At 45.5% G+C, this 22,946-nt stretch overlaps 1 protein-coding gene across 1 annotated transcript; it reads right to left on the bottom strand.

Annotated features, from left to right (window-relative positions):
* Window positions 1-793: 793 nt before the first annotated feature.
* Window positions 794-22,335, bottom strand: LOC119657951. Its single transcript, XM_038065149.1, has 4 exons — window positions 22,237-22,335; window positions 1,335-1,481; window positions 1,105-1,272; window positions 794-988 (listed from the first exon to the last, which is right to left on the bottom strand). The coding sequence occupies exons 1-4, from the start codon at window positions 22,303-22,305 to the stop codon at window positions 839-841; spliced, it is 534 nt and encodes a 177-aa protein (XP_037921077.1). The 5' UTR covers window positions 22,306-22,335; the 3' UTR covers window positions 794-838.
* Window positions 22,336-22,946: the final 611 nt, after the last annotated feature.

The following is a 22,946-nucleotide window of genomic DNA, read 5'->3' as shown; positions in this document are numbered from 1 at the left end:
AAATCTAATCTTCACTAATCGCGAAGTAGTTGATCTGATTGCTCATATAGCGTCGGTTTGTTGATACCCAACTGATCTTATAGCAGGTTCTGTGATTGAACATTGTGCCACCAATGACGAGGCAATGAAAGTTGCAGAAAGGCACAAACCTCCCACCATTGTGATTACGGTCTGCAAGATCATGCTTCCTCATCGCATGGACAAGTACGATGTAGTCAAATCCCACCTTGGCATCCAGGTCACCCGCCATGATTACAATGTCACCTTTAGGAAGTCTTTAATTACTCGTAAAACGTCTCCGTTGGTGGCTAGCACTGTACAATTGTGATGCTCCTTAACCTAAAAAGGAATCATGCAGTAAGAAGTCTCTCAGAAACCAGTTCCCAGCTCAAAAGAATGCGCCTCGCGGTGGCCGACAGAAGCAACCCGACACCGGGTTCGCGTTTGTTGCTACTTGACTTTCCAGAGCGCAAAAGCACATTGCCACAAGAGAGAGAGAGAGAGGAGTACTATCCAGAGACCCACCTCTATGAAAATAGATAATTGTAAATAGACTGGTATAACTAACAAAAAGTAGTTTCATTTATAAATTAAGATTCGTCGTTTTATTCCCTTCCTTCCTTTTAAAAGTACATTGCTTGTGTCTCAATATTTTTTGTAAGAAAAAGCCTACCTTGGCGAGTATCAGGTTTCAACTCGTTTTTAGCTGCATGATGTCCAGGATCAATACAAAACATAGTGGCATTACATAAAAAATTAAAATTAAAACTCCAGATTTATTCCAACACTTTTATTAATTCGAATACAAGCTACAGCAACACTATTCAGTTTGATTGCCTCATAGGAAGTCTACAACTGCCTTAATCTTCCCTAAGAAATTTTCGGGCTTGTATTCATACAGTCGTATGTTGAAAATGTATTCTCCAACTGGGATTCCTGACGGAATTAATTGTGGATCCGGGTTGATTCCAGTAGCATACAAATAGCCCTGTATGGAATTTCCAAAGAAAAATGAAACAATCGGTGGTGAAAACGTACATTCTATACGCTTCTGTTATTAATTAAAAGGAAACACCCGAGCAGCCCGGGAAATTTATTACATACCTTGTATGGACATGCATGGTTGATATTGCTCTGGTCTCGGAGCATTTTCATCAAAAGGTCCAAATAGAAGCTGGATGATGAACCTGCCATGAATTTGCAAAAGTCGTCAGTTATATTCACCAGAGGAATAAGTCGGCCCCCATCATTTTTGATAATCTCCACATGAGCCTGATGCAAGTAATAAAAACGAGTGAGTGCAAGCAAACCGAACCAACTAGAGCAGAACTTACGATCACGTCGACTACATCCTTCAAAAGTGTCACTGAGAAGTCCATATGACGCCTTACGCCTGTTTCGAGAATTTTACAAGTAACGTTGTTTACGCGTTCGCTGTTATAATCACAGTTTAGTTCTTTGATGTTAACATCTTTAATTGCCTGAAATCAAGATAGAGCCCAGTGAGAATTTGTTCTTTTCCACAATCAGTTTCCTAATGACCTTTAGCAATTGCCAACATTTTAGGTTTTTGCCCTGTGCGTTGAAGTCTAATAACACTAAGTATTCGATGCTTGTATTTAAAAGTGGCAGAAAGGTGTAGAAAATTATGGGCTGGGGGTAACCTGCAACTTTCGAAACTCTGTTGTTATCGAAACGTCCACATCCCCTCAAACAAGGACTCAGCATATGATTACGGTTACATACGCTCATTTTCTCCAACTTGAGAGAGTATTCCAGCGATATAAGCTGCGCATTCTGGGCCTAACCGCATTGAATGGTGGAATTGTGATGATAATTCCTGTTCTTATGCGTTACTATGCTTCTCTACTCTCAGAACCTAGTGGTAGCAGATTCGAATCTTGATCTTGGGATATTGCTGAAGGTTGCCTCATGACATGTTTTCATGACTTAATGGGGTCATCCCGTGTGTCGAGTTGGAGAAATCGATTTTTTTTTTACATGAATTGTATTTATATATAGTGGAGAATATGTGGGCAAAGGGGATTTTTCGATATTCCGAGCCGTTCAGAAATTACAGGGTTAAACAGGCAAGGAGTTTGCAGCCGTGGCTAGAGTACTCGATGAGAAAGAGCATCGAATCTTTTTTTACCTATTAGTTTTTCACCTGAGCCTTATAAATTCCAACACAGGTATAAATATAAAAAGATGGAAAACCAATCAATTGTCTAAACTTATTTGCTGTTTGGAATAAAAAAGATAATCCAGTCTAGAGTGAGCACTGAAAAGCTTTCAAGTTATACTCAGGTATATTTTGTTGTAAGTATTGTGCTGTTTGTGTGTTCAGTGATTTTTTAAAATGGATCGTACGAAGGGAGATCGCTTTAACGTGCAACGTCATGCTCGCACTAAAAAATGAGTATTTCATGGGAATCGATACTTATCAGAGAAGAAAAAGAGCTTCACATCAACATCAGCAAAGAAACTTGTAGCAAGCATGAACATGGATGTTCCAATTGCGACAAGTCTTGTATATTGTATATTGGATTTTGCTGGAGTTTTCTCCGGTATTTCTGCAAATTTCTGCAAATAATAAAATATACGTAGTGGTAAAGAAGGAATGCGTAGGACATGTCGAGAAAAGAATGGGAACGCGGCTTAAAAATGCAAAGAAGAATCACAAAGGCATTGGTGGAAAAGGGGCTGGAAAACTTACTGATGGGGGTATTAACGCCCTCACTACATTTTTTGGGCTAGCTATTCGTCGACACGCATTCGATAGAAGGAATGAAGCAAGAAATTTGGGCAACTTTCTTCCATAAATGCTCTACAGACGAAAATCCTCAGCATCAAAATTGTGCAGCAAGCGAGGACAGTTGGTGCAAATGGCGCAAAGCGGAAGCTAAAGGAGAACTGGATAGTTTCCACCACGAGAAGGCACCTTTGCCTCAAGAATTTCAAACAGTCATCAAACCAATCTAAGAAGATTTGTCACGATATGATCTCTTGAACGGATGTTTAGGAGGAGAGACCCAGAACAACAATGAGTCGTCAAATGCATTGATCTGGACTTTCGCTCCTAAACACCTTCATTCTGGGTCGTCGTAGAAATAGCCACTTTTCGGCCTGCAATTATTTTCAATTAAGGATTCAATGGCATTCTCAAAATGCTAGTGACAATGGGATGTCAAGTTGGTCGCATATGTCAGGTTTATGCCGACCGCCGTAATGAAGCGCGAATTTGGCGGTCCGAACGAAGATCGGCTGACCTCGCTAAAAGAGCCAGAATTGAAACCAGAGAGCGACAATCGGCCTTACAAGACTTTTTTGAAGAAACGGAGGGTGCTCTCTATGGACCAGGTATAGCAAATTAATGATGAGTTAACATATTACTGTTGATAATCACATTCAAATTTTCAAATGCGTTTTTCTCGAAACTGAAAATCGGCTTGAAATTTTCACGACTTCTTTAATACATATTTCTACGGTCCGCAAACTAGGATAATTGCAATCGGGCAGGTTGTTTTTTTTATTCATAAAAAAAGCCGTAAAAAAACACCAAAATTCAAAAAATTAAGTTTAAAAGCCCGCCAAAAATTTACCTTTTAATATTTTCTAATTATCCTAGTTTGCAGACCGTGAAATATTATCCTCATTAAAATGCCGTTTAGTTTTTTTTCCTCAGATGAACACAGCACCCTCCAGCGTGGCAGCAGAAAAACACCTTTCTTTGGAGATGGTTGCATGAATTGACACGTATTCCAAAAACTAGCTAAGATATCAAGCTGAAGAATTTATCACATATACTAGCGATACCAATAAACATATGGTGAAAAAATCACGTTTCTATCTTTATTCAGTCCTTCAAAATAATTTTTCAAAAAAGGCAAAAAAACGGCCTTCACACGGGATGACCCCCTTAAGAAACGTTTTCTTGCAAGGCATTCACTGTGAGATTCCGGTCTTGGTGAAGGAGCCTAACAATTGTGCAGTACCACACATCAACAGAAATTTTAGAAATAAATAATAATAATCGCTGGCGCAACAATCCAATTGGATCAGGGCCTTGAAGTGTGTTAGAGCATTTCATTCAAGACCGTAACAGTACACTACAAGATTACTGTACCCTGTAGGAGCAATGTGGTCAGCGTTGCCCTCGCCCGAGATTATTACCCTGAATTGACTCAGGTACTCATTCACAGCTCGACTGGTATCCGACGTCAAATCATGATACAAATCGCACTGCTACCAGTGAGATTCGAACCGCGGCCTTCCGCCTTGTGATCTAACCACGCAGCTATCCGAACACTAAATAAATAAAAAGAATTTTTTTTTAAGAAAGACGCGGAATTCAGGAGAGGCTTCATGTCGGTAATATTGTGTTCGTTATCGGCGCTCTGAACGCCAAGGTTATGTGATAAGGAATCATGGACTGTGTGACTGTAACAACAACGGTAGACGTTTATAGATGTCTGCGACTTTCCCTGCCTCGACATCGATAGCACATTGTACGAGCATAAGGCAACTAACCGCAAACAACATCAAATCAAATCGACCAAATAAGAACTAGCAGTAAATTTGAGAATCGCCTCCCGAGTGTGCGTAACAAACACGTTCTAACATCGGATTTGAAACGGACCATCATTTCATAGCGGTGACAAAATTCAATAAGGACAACCAGCATCAACAAAGCCCACTTGCTGTGTGACAGGCACAAACCTTAAGCAATTCGTCCGAGAATATTGATAAGCACCGCGTCACCACCGGAATAGTTTAAAATTCCATTGTGTACCATTTTTCAGCAGCAATTTACACGAATAATTTGTTTTATCCTTCTATCCGTCAATTCCATACGCTTTACACTACGAGTTCAATATTATTAGCAAATGTGAAGAAGTTAACCTACAACAGATATAAACAAGTTGGGCGCTTCGACTAGAAGGTTTTGTGTTCGTCTCATGTAGGGAACTCCCTATGCATTCATATATAGCACAAAACGCATCTTCAAGCATTTCCACTTTACTTCGCGCACAAAAGCAAACATATTTTTTTTTTTGTGGATGGAGGTGGAAATCTTAGAAAGACGCTGCTGCGCCAGGTTGCAGCAGTGTGTGGGATTCGCACTCACTAAAACCACCCCCACTCTTCCGCCCCTCCCCGCGGGACCACCGTGACGTATTACTTCGCGGAGGAGACTCTGGTTCGCTATACCAGCTCGTCCATGCCGCGTCTCCGTCGCGCCGCCTTCCGAGCTCGATCCAATTCCAGGAGTTTTGTCTGCACCACGACTACGACATTTACCGCCATCCAGTTTTCCTCCGACTTCAGCATCTCTTCCACCAGGTTCGAGGGCTCGATGTCCGCCCCCAAGATGCTGTTCAACCTCCTTTTCTGCTGCGGAAATCTAGGACAATGGAACATAACGTGCTCCGGGTCCTCGGGTGTAGCACCGCATTCAGGACAGTTGGGAGACTCGTCCAACTCGAAGCGATGCAAGTATAATACTTCCTATAGCCACCGTGTCCCATAAGGAACTGTGTCAGGTTGTACTTCAATTCTCCGTGCTTTCGGTCGATCCATTTCTCGATACATGGGATCAATGTATGGGTCCACCGGCCCTTGACGGAGTTATCCTACCATTGTTGCCACTTGCCACACAACTCTCTCCTGCTGGCTTTTCGGAAATCCTCATTCACCTCGGCTGGATTTGCCTTCCGTTTTTCGTAGAGCCAGTGTGCCTCGCTTACTAGAAGATCTATAGGGATCATTCCTGCGACGACACATACTGCCTCCGTCAACGCCATCCTAAATGCGCTGCACACCCTTAGCGCAATTGGCCGGTATGCCGAACTTATCTTCCTCCGGTTGACAGCGTGGTTCAACGCTCCCGCCCAGACAGGGGCCGGGTATAGCAGGATCGACCTCACCACTCCCGCGATGAGTAGCCTGCGACTATACTTCGACCCTCCCATGTTAGGCATCATCCTTGCAAGGGATGAGTTGGCATTTGCTGCCTTCTCTCGCGCATAATCCAAGTGTCCCTTGAAACTCAGCTTGACATCGATCATCACCCCCAGTTATTTGACAACCGATTTTGATACGACCTCACGATTACCAACCCGGATGGTAACCGCGTTGTTCTTCCTACGGTTGGTAATGAGGACCGCCTCCGTCTTTTCGTCCACCAGGTCTAGCTTGGCCATTCGGAACCATGACTTGATGATATGAATGGCTTCATTTGCATAAAGCTCCACGTCCTCGGGATGCTTTGCAATTGCAACTACCACCAAGTCGTCCGCAAAACCAATCAGCGTTGTCTCCTCCGGCACGCGAAGGCCAAGCACTCCGTCGTACATTATGTTCCACAGCAGCGGTCCCAATACAGAACCTTGAGGCACACCTGCTGTCACAATGTACTCCTTCGGCCCGTCGTCCGTCTCGTACCAGAGAAGTCTGTACCAAAGGTAACTCTCGATGAGCCGAGCCAAGTAGCTAGGAACACCCAGTTTGGCCAAAGCGCCCTTAATCCAGCTCCAGTTGGCTGAGTTAAAAGCATTTTTGACGTCCAGCGTCACCAGAGCACAGCATTTGCCCATGGCCATTGCATTTCGAGCCAATTCCACGCCCTTGGCTACTGTACGACCGTAGAACGAGTTCTCCGAAACCCATATTGCCGCTCTGAAAAACCACCCGCAAGCTCGATGAACAGGAGCAGCCTGTTGTATATCACCCTCTCCAACATCTTCCCCATGGTGTCTAAGAGACAAATAGGGCGATATGAAGAGGGCACGCCGGGTCGTTTTTGGGAAGCACTTCTTCCGCCATGCACAATTCGAATGTGCTTGCGAACCACCTTGGTCTGGTCTTGACCGCCACCTTCAGAGCCCTGTTCGGAATTCCGTCCAATCCCGGAGCCTTGCTGTCCCCAATACGTCTGCAGATTTCCCAAAGTTCCTCTTCGGTAACATCAGGGATCGAGAAGACGTCCTGCTGAGCTGCCAGTTGGGGTTCTCTTTCGTCCTGCTCCTGCTGCGGGAAAAGAGTTGTAATTATTTGCAACAAGAGCCGTGGGTATGTTACTTGGGGTGATTTTTTCCCGCGGATCTTCTTCATTACATTTGGTAGGCTGTACCCCACGGATTCGTATTAGCCTCCATGCAGAGCTTCTGGTAGCGTTCCCGCTTGCTTCTCCGAATGGCCTTCTTAAAGTTGCTTCGCAGATCCCTGTATTCCTCCTCACGCTCCTGGTGCTCCGGTCTTCCCTTTGTCCTGTGGGAAAGTCTCCTCACTCGGAGACAAGAGGATCTGAAAGCGCCGATCTCCGTGTTCCACCAGTATTTTGGCCTCTTGCCGTGGTACAAACGTCGTCGTGGCATCGTAGCGTCGCATGCTTCGGTTACACGCTGAGACAGCTGTGTGACCCTTCTCAGCGCTGTTCCATCCGGATCATGGGCTCCCTCCAATGCGGCCAGGAATGTCTCCTTGTCGAAAGCTCCGATAGACCAGCCAATCGCCTTTGCCTTTCCACCTCCAGAGCGTCGTTGACTGCTTCCCCGGTTCGCAATGCGGAGGAATATGACCTGGTGATCACTGTAGGTGTAGTGCGCACTCACTTGCCAAGCAATCTCCCTCACTAGTGAAGTGCTAACAAATGTCAGGTCAACGATCGAACCCGAACCTCTTCCTCGAAAGGTAGGCATGCATCTAACGTTGGCCAGCACGATGTCCAGCTCCGCAAATGACTCCAACAGAATTTGAGCTCTGGTGTTCATCGATCGGCTTCCCCACTCCAGGGCCCATGCGACGAAATCGCTCGCATTGATTTTAGGACTGCGGTCTCTAGCGTCCAACACCAGACTGTCTAACATCTCCTCATATTGTGTTAAGGATGCACTAGGAGGAGCGTAGCAGCTGTAAATATGGACACCGTTGACGTTCGCCCTTATAAAACCGGCTGCCGGGGGGGGGGCCATAACTTCTTGAATGGCCTGTCTTCCGCACACCCAGATTGCGGCGTTGCCAGACGCATCCACCGCCCAAGTCGCACCGCCGTGGTTTCTGTACGGCTCGCAAATAACCGCGACATCTACATTCGACTCTGGTTGGTTTGCGAGCGCAGGTCCTGAGCTGCCTCACAGTGATTGAGATTGATTTGTATCAATCTCATTTGCCTGTGCGGTTCAGCTCCCTCCTATATACCGAACATCTGCTGCTTCCCACAACATGCCGGTCGTCCACGCCCTCTTTCCCACTACACCGTGGATCTCCGGTGCAATCTTTGATGAGGTGGCCCTCTTCCCCACACTTCCTGCAACTTTTCGACCTATCATGCTGGCTAGTGCATGCCGCCGAAATCGAGGCATCTGAAGCATCTTTTTAGAGATATTTGCTCGCTGAGCCTGCACACGACCCAACATATTCATACCTTGCCCACGGTAATTAACTTAATAGCTGATTCCGGCGGCAAACTAATAATAGCGGTCTGTCTGCCGCCATATGCCTTCTTCATCCTTTTTATGGCATTCTGGTCTATATCGCTAAGGTTGAACTGTTGCTTTAGCGCAGCACAGAGAGGTGACCTCATTTAGGTCCTTGCATTCAACCACTTTCTCCTGTTTCCGAGCTCTTACCTCAGCTTCCTCTCCTAGTACACTTTCCACCTTCCCGCGGAAGTTATCGGCCGACTTGTCGGCGGACCTACTTAACTCCAGCATCAGATCCCCTCTTCTATTTCGCCTGACACAGCTTACACTATCCCCCAAATCCTTCAATTCCGGGTCTGACTTCACCTTTCGGAGGATATCGGCGCAGAACATATTTCCCTTCTTGGCTCCGGGCGGAGCTTCTTTTTGTCCTTTTTCCTCTTGTTGCTCACCTCAGTCCATTGTTCGGGCCTCCGGGCGTTGGTTTCTTTCTCCTTTGTAGGTATTGTGGCTGCAATCGTGAGATTACCGACTTTCGCGCGTACTCTCACCGGCTCCGCCTTCTTTGGTGAAGAGACTTTTTTCTTCTTCAGGACTTGCTGTGGTCCTAGAGGCTCGCTGGTAGCGTCTCTAGCCCGTTTTCCTGTCTTCTCGCCTGCCTTATCTTGGGGAGGCATCACCTGCGTTTCCCTTGTGACCTTGCCACCTGACGCTTGGGAATTCTTTTCTTCTAGTGTCTTGATATAAGACAATTTAGTGCCTCTTATCAAGGCTCGAATATTTTGGTGGATATTCCGCCTCTCCTTGATGAACTCGCACAGTTCATTTATTCGTTCCCTGAGTGTACCGAACACCATTCTGGTATGCTCCCGTTTGCTTTCGCGCCTTGCGCCACAAGGAATGATGTCGATCAAGGGACTATTCATGTTTTTTTCAAAGGCCCGCGACGAATCTCGACTACCAAAAAGAACCATTGTTCTCGGTGGTGATCTCCGAAGCTTCGAACTCCTCCTAAAAGGATCCGGTGTGGACCTAATTTCCACTCCACCATTATCTTTTGTATCATTAGATACCACAGTAGCCAAGTTTCCCACTACTAAGGCACTGCGGTCGTTCGATATCGACGGCCGGGAGCCCGCTTGCTCACTTCCAAAAACCGCCGGCACTGGGTTTCCGAAGCCCTGCACCGTAAAAAAACTAGTTTTATCCTCTTCCATATTTGGTTTAATTTCTGGGTGTCCTTCCCATAGCCAATTTTTATCCATGGGTGGGCGTTTACTTCCCACCTACCCGGCCTGTGCATAAGCATGCCCGTACACGCTAATCTCCGGATACGTGCATGTGCATGCCCATGACACATTCGTCGAGCATTCCCTTATCCGCACGAAGGGACGCGCCTGATGGCAACTTCGCACAGGAAAAGCATACATATATGAATGAACTTAAAGTAAATATCACTGGTACTAACGTACATACATATCTATCCTATTGGAGGCTAACCGCAACCTTTCTTAGCACATAAATATGCACACACGTACCTCATCATCATCAACGGCGCAATAACCGGCATCCTGCGATTATTGAGAGAGAGATTAAGTTATAGTAGATCAAAATTTTCTATTCCGCGTGAATTTCCCGTACCGTAAAGCAGTAAAAAGTAACCTAAAGTTAATAGTCTGACTTATTAAATTCCTATACACCATCGCCCGCTTTACTACCCTCCGACACAACCTTGTCTCCGTTGAATAGCCTGTAGTAGTTCACTGCTGCACTTAAGGTGTCCAAAACACAAAACCATGAAAGCAACCGACTCTCCAAGCAGTAAGGAGTTACTGACTTCCAATCGACCCCCGACTTTGGGCAATCAATTTTGGATCTTTACCAGATTCATATTCCCCCACAAGGAAAACTGAGAGAAAGGCATGCTCCCCACTTTAGTAAAAAGCCTGCATTTAGTGCCTAGGACACGTCAGCCAGGAAAATGCAGCAACTTCCATAATGAGTGGAATTGGAAGCCAGACCATAGCCGGTCAGTTTGTGGCACTGTAGGCTCATTCTTCCTGAAAACGGGAAACAAAGCCGCAAAGGAGGGGTGACTACAGTCTAAATGTTGCCTGTTAGAACCTTCTCTTCCGCCTTTCCCAGAAATACAAAACAAAGGGAAGCTGCTGATGTGAACGGAACTGTTCTAATACCGGTATGTGGAAGTAGATCTATACAGACCGAATACCGGGAATCTGGGAAGGTTTTCAGCTGACGAAAACGGAAAACACCTTGCTAGAAGGTGAAACCGAACACTATCAACTATATCAATATTCAGAGAAATCGGACGCAAGAAACCGGAACTTTCGCCGAAAGGAGAAGCACACCGAATGCAATAGACTCTTGAATTAATGTCAAAGCTTATTCCTATTTACCAGTAGCATGGCTGACAAAGTTGCAGGTTTGTGGTACAGGAAGCATAGATTCTGATGTTGAATTTGTTAGAACGAAGTCTAGAAGAGGCTTGTACTATTTCCAGAACTCACAGCGTGAAGATAAGGGGTTCGTAAACCGTTCAAAGCAAGATTCGTCTAAAACATACTGAAAAATACTAAGAGAAATTGGAATGCAAGAGGGGGACATCCAGGGTGTATTGAATCCTTAAAAGGGATAAGTAGGACTCTCCTAGAAAACCCAAGAGTTGAGTAGATTCTCTTGTAAGAGATAACGATTTGGCGAAGTGGGAAGGGGAGAATTGGCGATTTTAGCGTAGCTTTTAACACGAAAATGTTGCAAGGGAAATTTGGACACTGCGGTGGTTACCAAAAAAAAAGTGGCATGCATGGCATCTATCGCGCATCAATTCTAAATGTGGGTGGCCTTTGTCCCTTATCCTAGGAAAGATGACTATTCAAATCCAAAAAACTTCAGAAATATCAGCATAATATCATTTTTGCTGAAATGTCTACAGAGACTAATTGAGTGTCAAGTTCGAGAAGATACTAAAGTGTATGTTCAGAATGGGGATCCTTCAATACGTCCTATCCTGTAATGATGAAGCGGGATCCACGGAATATTTTCTATATGAATGTCCCCCGTAAAGAGTCATCAGACATCAGATTTCTGGTATTGGTGTGCTTCATTTCCAGCGAAGAGCACCAGATCCATTAGCGGAAATCTTGTGATATATAAACGAATTCAGCAGATTTCTTCAGTCGGGGGAATCAAGTACAATGGACCACTAGCGTCTGAGTGCTATGAAACTCGCTCTCCCCTCACCTGATATACACACACATGGCCTGCTAGCAGCATACAAAGGAAATCGCCATGTACTGCAATATGAATTACACAAAATTTTTCATAGCTGAAGCGCCGAGGTTCCGGTTTCCGACTGGTTTTCCGTTCAAGAACGAGTAGATCACACCTTTTCTCTTTCACCACTCAAGATCGAGAACCTTTCCTAATTTTCACTTTCGAACTTCACAAGTTGTATTTTGAGGGCTGTACAGCCTAACAGCCATCCGATTCCCCAACTTTAGAGCCGTGTATAATGACTTCTCTTTTGTATTGATCTGCACTTCAGGCGTATATATTTTACTGGGGGTGGGGTAGGTGAATGCCTGGAACCGTTTGTCACATTACTTCCGGCTAGTCCATGAGTTCTCACGCCTTACGGAGCCTTCAGGTCAGAGAATTCCTCCTCCCGGGGGGGGTGGGAGGAGGAAAAGAGTTGTTGATTCCGAGGGCCTCTTGCCATCCAGTCACTCGGCGGGTCGAGTTCAATCTTCTTCGCAATAAGAAGAGCCCAAACAAAATGCATAACACGACTGGATCTACTAGCGCTCCTCAATATCTCTGAAAGTCTTGTGGTAATAATTTTAATAATAATAATAATGGCCTGCGTGCTAAGTGCGAACTGACACACTTGATGTACTTAGATGACATCAAGCTGTATACTGGTACTGATGACCATCTTAGAAGTATGTTGCGAATAATAGACATGTTCAGCCGTTATAATCGGATGGAGTTTGGATTAGACAAGCGTCGAATCCAAGCCATACGGAAAAGTCATCCTGAGCCGCATGCCAGACATCACCAATACTATGTCCGACATGGCCTCCACATCGAAGCTACGCCCAATACAGACTTCTACAAGTACCTGGCAATTCTGCAAGGAACCCATGCTCGAGATGGTGATCTGAAGGATGCTCTGCTGTCCGAATTCCTGCGACATGTAAAGCTGGTGCTGAAATCGCATATCTCGGGGAAGAATAAAATAAGCGCGTTGAATGTATTCGCTATCCCTTCACTGGCTTATGCATTCGAAATATTGCCGTGGACGAAGACCGATCTGGAAAACGTCCAGCGGCGGGTACGGACTACTATCTCCAAATTCCGAATACATCATCCAAACTCTGCCGTGGAGCGAATGAACCATCGGCAGGGGCGTGGTTACCACGTCAACCACAACTTCATCACCAAATCGATTCGCTACGCGCTTATTTTTACAACAAAGAACAGGCGAGCCCCTTGCATACGACTGATCTGTAAGGCAGACTGTGGACTGACTCCACTTAATTTGAAGGATCGATATTTCAATCCTCTGAGTGGGATGAAGTCGGACCAAGAGCGGATCGATGAATGAAAGTCGAAGGGAATGCACGGTAAACACGTGAATTTTCTTTGGTAGCCATTTGTCGCTTTGTATTTGTCGAACATATGGCTGTGTGCTGGGGAGCTCTTTACTGAGACGGAGAGGTTCATGTGTACCATTTAGGATGGCGTGGTTGCCACCCGAGCTTATAAAAGGCTCATCGTGAAAGAACGGGTGGAGAACGACCAGTGCAGAATGTGTGGTTAGGCATTAGAGACAATGGACCATCTCATTTCTAGTTGTACTGTTACGGCACCGGTGCAATACATCACCAAGCATAATGCTGTATGTAAGGTTATCCAACAAAACCTTGCATACAAGCATGGGTTAATCACGGGAATATGTCCGGTTTACCGATATGAGCCGGAAGCAGTGCTTGATAGTTCTGCTTACAGCATGTATTGGGACCGGCAAGTTCTGACTGATCGCCATACTCCACATTACGAGCCTGACGTACTGTTAGTTGACAAGACGGGTCGCTCCGCCTATATAATTGATGTTGCTATCCCCCATAACAGCAACATCAAATGAAAATATGTAGAGAAGAAGGGGAACTATAAACCACTGGCTCGGGAAATGAAAGAAATTTAGCGTCTTGAGCGGATGGTTGTAGTTCGCATAATATTGTGAGGTATTGCACAGTCTGGTTCAAATCATGCAGAAGTACCCCATTCTGTATACGTGCTCGATATTCCGAGGAGTTCTCGACGAATTCTCCCATTGACTTACCACCGACCACCACCACCAGCGCCCCTTTAATTTTTAAGTAGGTAGGATCCTCGGAGCCTAAATGTTTGGGTAAAATCCGGCATCTGCGTGATTGTGACAACTCGGAAATAATAATCGTTGGCGCAACAATCCATATTGGATCAGGGCCTTAAAATGTATTAGAGGACTTCATACAATACCGTAACGGAACACTACAGGATTACTGTGCCCTGTAGGAGGCAATGTGGTCAGCATAGCGGCCGCCCGACATTATTACCCTAATTTGACTGAGGTACTCATTCACAGCAGAGTCGACTAGTATCCGATGTCAAATTACGATAGAAATCCCATTGCCACTAGCGAGATTTAAATTGCGACCTTCTGTCCGGCAGCCTTGTGCTCTAACCACTCAGCTATCGAGAATCTTGCGGTAATGGAGACAAATATGTTGCGTTGGACTAGTGGCTGGACATGTTTTGATCACATTCGAAATGAGGTCATCCGCGATCGAGATAGGATTGCACCGACCGTGGAAAAATTGCTAGAGAGGCGTCTTCGATAGTATGGTTATGTAATTCGCGCTAACGAGAATTCACTTACCAAGATTGGTCTGAACATCGAAGTCGATGGTAAGCAATAAAGGGTGGCTTGATACACCGCGTGTTGATATGAAACCCTCACAATTGCATCCAGATCAGGGCCAAATGGCGGAATCGATCACAACGAGCCGACCTCGCTTATGAACTGGACAAAGGCTGAAGAAAAAGAAGGAGGAGCTATTCAAATATGGTAGGGGAAGCAAGTGGACGTTACCATTTTTCAATTCTATTACATCGTTGAATTTATATTTAACTCTCGGTCTTGTACAGCGCGAGGCCACATCGCGAGGCCGTAGTACCCGAGGTTGTTTTTGTTAAAGCGATTTTTTTACAAAAAAATATTAAAAATATCTTATTTGAGAGTTATCACACTAGAGAAATTCCATGAACCGTGCCGAAAGTATCTATTACTTACAGGCATTATGTAGAATTAATAATTTACGACCAACCACAGATAGAGAGAGTTCTCAGCTAAAAACAAAATCTACCTTTCGTTCTTCTATTCATCGGTCGTGCTTGCCTGTCACAGGCGCTTTTCTCCAAAACGGTCATACTATTTAGACAAAATTGGTGAGGAGGCTGTGAACCTCCTCAAATGCAGTTAATGAAATCGTTTTAGATTGAAGAAGTGTCAATTTTTTTTCGCCACCAACCATGAGTGACATCAAACGAAAGGTTGATCTATTGGTATTTTTTAGAGAGTGATAAAACTGCAGCAACGAGCTAGCCTAAAGACAAATATATTTACAACCGCGATCACGATTCGAACTTGACATGTATTTCAGGAATGTATCCTATGATCAAATAGGACGAGGAATTTTTAATTTAAGTAAACGGTTATTTCGATTTTTTTTAAGTTGATACTTGCTTAATTGACATACATGACAATATTTTAGCGCCAATGAATCATTGTTATCTTTCTGGCGTTTGTTAACTAGAACTAACTTTTTGCCTTTTGTCCCATTTTAATATGGATAGTCTTGAGAGCTTATTTGAATTTTTGTGTTGTTAACGAAATTTTGAGTGCTGATGTATTGAAAATATTGCAAGAACCCTTCGGGGAGTCTGCTCTGTCGAAAACTCTGGCATACCAGTTGTATAAGGACTTTCAAAGTGGCCGTAGAATGGTAGAAGGTTGGCCTTGTTCCGGAAACATATCCATGTCACGTCCATGTCCAAACACGGACGAAAACGTAAAAAAATTGAGAGAAGCGTTCCTCGAAAATCGAGAAATTGCTAGTGTACTTCGCATTGCATCTGAGACGTGTCGCATCGAAACTACATCGAAACAACCGGAAGCTGGACGCTTCAGGTGTGAAAGGTTTTGTGTATTTCTTAGTACGTAGTAGGTAATATATCCTGTGTGGAGTTGCCAAATCTCCCATCAGGCGCGTCCCTTCGTGCGGATAAGGGAATGCTTGGCGAATGTGTCATGGCCATGCACATGCACGCATCCGGAGATGTGCGTGTATGGGCATGTTTATGCGCAGGCCGGGTAGGTGGGAAGTAAACGCCCACCCGTGGATAAAAATTGGCTATGGGAAGGATACCCAGAAATAAAACCAAACATGGAGGAGCAGAAGAAGAATGAAGTTACGGTGCAGGGCTTCGGAAACCCAGTGCCGGCGGTTTTTGGGAGTGAGCAAGCGGGCTCCCGGCCGTCGATATCCAACGACCGCAGTGCCTCAGTAGTGGGAACCTTGGCTACTGTGGCATCTAATGTTACAAGCGTACGGGAGGATCTTGAACTGGCTCCAGTGATGGATCCGTTCAGAAGGAGCTCGATTTTTTGCAGATCCCCTCCCACACGAGCACAAGCCACCACGATCGCTACCCCCAGTGGGAAGCGTATAGCGGGAGTCTTCGATGAGGAAGAATCGCTGACGCCGATTCACCCGAGCGATGTTTTGGGAAATGATCAGTCTGGAGCTGCTTTTACTGCCCTCGGTAAAAAGATCATGGAGCCGTGTGAGTTCATAAAGGAGCGCAGGAACATTCACCAAAATATAAGGGCCATGATAAGAGGCATTCGTTTGACGTACGGCAAGGCCCAGGATGAACGAGTAGGGAAGTCGGCGATTGGAAAAGTGAACCAGGCAACTCAAGTAACGCCGGTTCAAAACACAAAAGGGGAGAAACCGGGGAAGAGGCTGCGCGAGAAGCTGAATGACTCAACAGGCCAGCAAACCCCGAAAAGAAGAAAGGACTCAACTCCCAAAAAGGCGGAGTTCATGAAAATTATGTCTGAAGCTACCAGGGAAAATACTGCAGTGGCTACCTCGAGAAAAGGGATCGAACCTCCAAAGGCGGATGCGGAAGCTTGGAGGAAGGTAGAACCGCGGAAAAGAAACTATCGGAGGAAGATTAGACCGGAGGTGATTTTCATTTCCAAACAGGGCGAAGGGTCATACGCCGACATACTCAGGAAAGTGAAGGCAGACCCCGAACTCACCAATTTGGGAGACAACGTCAGCCGCATTAGACTGTCGCAGAAGGGAGATCTTATGTTGGAACTTAAGAAATCCAAGGATGTAACCGCGGACAAATTCTTAAGCCAAATCGGGAAGACTTTAGGGCAGGAAGCCGACATAAGAGCTAGCAGGCCGGAGATCACTATAATCTGCAAAGATATAGATGAAATCACGACGAAGGAGGAGGTTCGCGAAGCGTTGGAGAAACAGTTCGATCTTGCCGGACTACAAGAGTCATCGGTAAAAACTCTAAGGAAAGCCTATGGGGGAACACAAACCGCCATCATCAGCCTACCAGTGGAGAACGCACTCAAACTGTTAGCAGCAGGGAGAGTGAGAATAGGCTGGGTTATGTGTCGCCTTAGGGAACACATTGCGAAGTCATGCACTAACCCAAATGACAGGTCAAAGCAATGCAGGAGATACGGAGTGGAGGGCCACATCAGCAAGGACTGCGGAGCTGACCCAAATTGTCTACTGTGCAAAGGAAAGGAGGGTGTGGACCATCGGCACATTGCAGGCAGCAGCAGGTGCCCGGAATACAGGAGAGCCCTTAGCACAAATCGCAGATGAGGTTGATACAAATCAACCTCAACCACTGCGAGGCGGCGCAGGATCTACTCGCGCAAACCATCCGCGAGAAAAACATCGATGTGGCCATACTAAGTGAACCATACCGAAACCGCGGTGGTAGCGTTTGGGTCAAAGACCAAACGGGCCAAGCAGCGCTGTGGACTTGTGGAGAACAAGCCTTCCAAGAAATAATGGAGCACCCGGACTAGGGCTTCATCAGAGCGAAGGTGAAGGGCATCCACATCTACAGCTGCTATGCTCCACCCAGCGCTACACTCGTCGAGTATGAGCGGATGCTTGCTGCTCTTGTTTTGGATGTAAGAGGACGTTGGCCGATCATAATAGGAGGCGATTTCAATGCGTGGGCTCTTGAATGGCGCAGCCGGATAACCAATGTCAGGGGACGTGTTCTCCTCGAAGCATTCGCAGAGCTGGACGTGGTACTGGCGAATGTTGGGTCTTCGTACACTTTCCGAGGAAGGGGCCTGGGGTCTATAGTGGACCTGACATACGTGAGTGCCACTTTAGCCAGTAGAATCGCTTGCCATGTCAGTGAGGACTATACTCACAGCGACCACCAGGTAATCTGCATAGAGATCAAGGGCGGATCGAGCTCGAAAAAGAGATTTCGCAGAATGCCGGGTGGTATGCTTGGCTGGACAGTGAAAGCGTTCGAGGGGGACACGTTCTCCGCGGTGCTCAAATCCGACATATCCCTGAATGGTACGGCTGGAGAGAAAGCCACCCAGGTTACTCGATGGGTGACGGAATCATCCGATGCTACTATGCCCAGAAGGCGATTGCTCCCCAGTATGCAACCCACCTACTGGTTTAACAACGAAATCGCAAGTTTGCGAGCCGCATGTTTTCGGGCAAGGAGGCTTTGCCAGAGGCTCAGGGGAAAACCCGGTGGCGACGGTCGAGAGGAGGCACACAAGCAATTGCGTGGCCGCCTAAAGGAAGCCATTCGGAGGAGCAAAAGGAACTGCTTCAAACAGCTGTGCGACCATGCCGACATAAACCCTTGGGGCGAGGATTCCAGAGTGGTGATGAAAAGGCTACGGAAATCACCCCAGGTGACCTGTCCGCGCCTCCTGAAACAGATTGTTACCACTCTGTTCCCTCACCACGAAAATAGGGGAAGGCAAGTTTTTGTCCAGCCAAATGACGGCATAATACCGCCTGTAACTGTGGAGGAGCTGCATGAAATATGTGGTAGGGTCGGTGACAACAAGGCCCCAGGTTTGGATGGCATCCCCAACCGAGCTTTGAAACTGGCAGTGAAGACTAGGCCCGACCTTTTCGCCAACACCTTCGAGGCGTGCCTAAAAGAAGGAATATTCCCTGCCCAGTGGAAAAAGCAAAAGTTGGTGTTACTTCCGAAGCCTGGCAAGCAACCTGGAAACCCAGCGTCGTATCGTCCTATCTGCCTGTTGGAGAGAATGGGGAAGATGATGGAGAGAGTCATCTACAACAGACTCCTGCCCGTCGTCGAAGCCAACAATGGTTTGTCGGAACGCCAGTTTGGTTTCCGACGCGCCCACTCTACGGTGGACGCAATTGGCATGGTGGTAAACCTGGCAAAAGGTGCACTGATTTCTGGCGGCTGCTGTGCCGTGGTGGCGTTGGATGTCAAAAACGCATTCAACTCGGCCAACTGGAATAGAATTAAAGGGGCCTTGGCTGACATAGGTGCCCCGGATACTTAGCGAATTTGGTGGAAAACTACCTCTCAGAGAGGCCTCTCTGGTACGGGACGGATGAGGGCCCCAAAGAGTACATTGTCACAACCGGGGTACCACAGGGATCGGTACTTGGTCCCCTGTTGTGGAATGGGGTGCTTGCTCTTCCCGTCCCAGAGGGGACTACGATTGTCGGCTTTGCTGATGACCTAGCTGTAGTTGTTGCAGCAAAACACCCAGAAGATGTGGAGGTTTACGCAACGGAAACAGCGAGAGCGGTAAAGTCCTGGCTAGAAAAGGCCGGGCTGACCTTAGCGGACGCGAAAACGGAAGCGGTCTTGATAACGAAACGCAGGAAAAATAATACTGTAAAAGTGGAGGTCGGTGGACATACGGTCGTATCAAAGCCGGCTATCAAATACCTGGGGGTAATAATTGACACCAAATTGAGTTTTAGGGACCACCTAGAGTATGCATGCCAAAAGGCAGCCAGTGCTACCACGGAACTTGCAAAAATGTTGCCAAATATTGGTGGGCCGAAACATTGCCGGAGGTTGGTGCTAGCCGGCGTGGTGCGCTCCATCCTGCTCTACTCGTCGCCTGTGTGGGCGGAGGCGCTTGAAAACTCTCAGAGACGGAAGCAGGTGAACTCGGTTTACCGGCGGATGGCTTTGGGGGTTTGCAGTGCTTTTAGAACCACATCAGATGAGGCAGTATTGGTGGTGGTTGGCATGATCCCAGTTGACATTCTGGCCAAAGAAATGAGTGTCCTGTACAATGCAAGACATATGGAGGGGCATGCACAGCGTAGAAATGCGGCAAGGTCAGAGTCGCTTGATCTCTGGCAACACAGATGGGACGAGTCTGCGAAAGGTCGGTGGACGCACAGGCTCATTCCCAACATTAGGGTGTGGCTTGAGCGAAAACATGGGGATACCAACTACCACATTACCCAGTTCCTCACGGGACACGGTGGTTGCTACAGGCAGTATCTGCACCGCTTTGGGTTGGATGATTCTCCGAACTGTCCCAGATGCGATGGCATACCGGAGGATCCAGAGCATGTGATGTTTTACTGCCCACGATTTGCGATGGAGAGAAGGAGCTTAAACCAGGTGCTGGGCAGGAGCGTGACCCCGGAGAGCTTAGTTACTGAGATGCTGGAGTCCGAGGAGAAGTGGCTTGCGGTTAGCTCCGCAATCATCCAAATGCAGGAGGAGTTGCTGAAAGAACAAAGAAGGAGGAAAGCTGCAAATAGGAGAAGGATGAGTGCCTAAGAGCAAACCTACCCCGCGAAGTAATACCTCAATGGTGGTCCCGCGGGGCTGGGGCTGGAGAGACCGGGAGTGGTTTTTAGTGGGTGTGAATCCCACACGCGCCCGCTGTTGTTCCGCCGTTCGGGCGGCGGAGCTGCGGCGGACGTGTCTTTCTAAGATTTTCCACCTCCGTGTACGCACAACACAAAAAAAAAAAAAAAGTAGGTAATATATTCATATATTATGTGAGAGTATCCACTTTCGGTTGATATTGACATTCATAGTCTTCAATTTTCAAAGAAGCAACAACTTTGACGTATTATAACTTTGTTAGTAATAGTGCGATTTCCACCAAACTTGGTAAGATCATGTTCTACATTATAGCCTACATCACTGCAAAGATGAACTGATGATGCTAGAATGAACTTACAGGGGGTTTTGAATCGAATTACTAAAAATTATAGTAATATACTATTATTAACTTTATTTGAACAGATATTGGTATAGAAGGTATTTCGGAGCCATGGCACCATACAGTGGCAACCTCCTGATTTTTTTCAGATTTTTCGGGTGGGTAATTTCTGAGAATGGCCCCCTTAAAGAAATTATCACTTTCAACCCCTTTCCTATAAATGTCAAAACTAAGACCGGCTTCGAAAAGTACTAACCGAGGCCTTTAATTTGATAGCCCATGTGACTATATTTGATGAAAAAAAAATTGGACATCCCCCTTTTGCATGTATGGGGACCCCCTTAAGTTCGACGTAACAGGATGTAACTCACTGTATGCGTGAGCGTTCACAGTTCACACCTTTCTATCAAATTTCGTGTCAATCACTATAACCATCTCCGAGAAAAATGCATGTGACGGACAGACAGACACACAGAGAGACGGACAGACGGGTGGTGAGCTCTATCATGCTATATGCAGTCCCAGTTTGGGGAAAAGCACTGCAGGTTTTAGACAATACACATAAACTGAGTACGGTTTACAGAAGAACATCCCTAAGGGTGTGTTCTACCTTCGGGGGTGGTTTTAGTGGGTAAAAATCCCACACTCTGACGTGCCCAAGCCAAAGTCTTTTGGAGATTTCTATCTCCACAAAAAAAAAACGAACAGACAGTAAACCGATATTAAATATTGCCGAGGAGGATATGATTTCTAAAGCGAATAATGACTGGATCTTACTGGTGGTAACGTGAGACGTGGGTCTTCGAGTCTGACATGGAGACAGTTCAACAATCGTCCAAGTGCGCTTCGAAGGCCGGACGAAACCGAAAAAACCGGATAAGTTAACACCTGTGTTGCTCCAGAGACAGAATGAATTTGCCGGAAAATAAAGTCCTTATTATTTTATTTATGAACTTCCGGTCCTTTTTGATTATAGGGTATTTTCGCTCTGAAAGAAATTCTCCGTACGGAACGGAAAGACACAAATGAGTTGATATAACAACAAATACGAGGCAATGCCAACAAATCTATAACAAAAGCTTGTTTTGAAAGGTCAAATGCAAGGGTCAAGTTTTAATTAAATTAAGATTAGAAACTAACTGGAATTTTCACATTGCTTTCCCTCTCCCAGAACTGAGAACAAAAATTTCTGAATTTACTACAAACTGCCACTAGTATTATATATCTATTTAGTTAAGTAAGGATACGCGAAAAAATCTATATTAATGAAATTCTGAAAATTTGGGAAACACAGACAGAAAATTGAGACAGAAAATGAATATAGAAGTCCTAGAATCATTTAAATATCGATTCACACTACTGATGGTAACATATACCTACATGAATAACACTAATCCACGACAAGATCTGTTTTTAAATTTTCTTGGATTGACGAACATAAAGCTATGATTGAAATAGTAGTTATGAGTTACTTACTTGAACTGTGTAAAAGCACAAAATGACCAACGCCAAACCAGCGCGAAACAATTTTTCTACAACAGCCATTGTCAAAATAGTACGAATAGATGGTTGAGTCCAAACTAAAATGCTGGACCATTCCTCAATCCGTATTTATGGTACACAGCCAACCAAGATAAAATCTTTGACATTACATTTGGGCTAATTATCAAAAAATGTTGCCCGTACCTAATTGTCTAGAACAGAATTGTGGTATTAACCTTGACAGGAGAGAGGATAAATTTAGAGTCACCTGTGATAAATAATGGAAAATCTAATCACTTTTTCCCTTGATGAATGTTTCAGAAATTAAGATACCACCACGTAAATCTAATGACACATACTAATTAGAAAATTATGGAGTTAGTGTTATGTGTGGTGGAAGGTTCGTCAAATTTTTCAAGCCATATGAAAGCATTCGTCAAGCTATTTAGAATATTCCACAGGTTCCCATTAGTATTAAAAAGACAATTACTATTATCATATACATAATAGAAATTCGACACACTACATTGGTGCATCTGTTCATAGTGCAGAAAGTCTAATTAAGGGGTGATATCACCTTCTGTAGAGCAGTTTTACATATTATAAACATGTGGCAATATTTATTCATTTTCTGGTTGATGCATCCAAAAGTACATCCCTTAATGTTCAACAAAATATTGTTTAAGACTTTTCAAAAACAAAAC

Source organism: Hermetia illucens, chromosome 5, assembly GCF_905115235.1.
Source record: "Hermetia illucens chromosome 5, iHerIll2.2.curated.20191125, whole genome shotgun sequence".
NCBI classification, from domain to species: domain Eukaryota; kingdom Metazoa; phylum Arthropoda; class Insecta; order Diptera; family Stratiomyidae; genus Hermetia; species Hermetia illucens.
Note: the sequence above shows the minus strand (reverse complement) of the source record. Positions and strands in the feature narration are given on the sequence as shown.

What these genes read in the sequence shown, in the direction of transcription:
- LOC119657951 (XM_038065149.1), bottom strand. Translation starts at nt 22,305, where the DNA reads ATGGCTGTTGTAGAAAAATTGTTTCGCGCTGGTTTGGCGTTGGTCATT. An exon ending in AGGATGTAGTCGACGTGATC is followed by an intron (nt 1,273 to 1,334) that starts GTAAGTTCTGCT and finishes TACTTGCATCAG; the next exon opens with GCTCATGTGGAGATTATCAA. An exon ending in ACCATGCATGTCCATACAAG is followed by an intron (nt 989 to 1,104) that starts GTATGTAATAAA and finishes AATTCCATACAG; the next exon opens with GGCTATTTGTATGCTACTGG.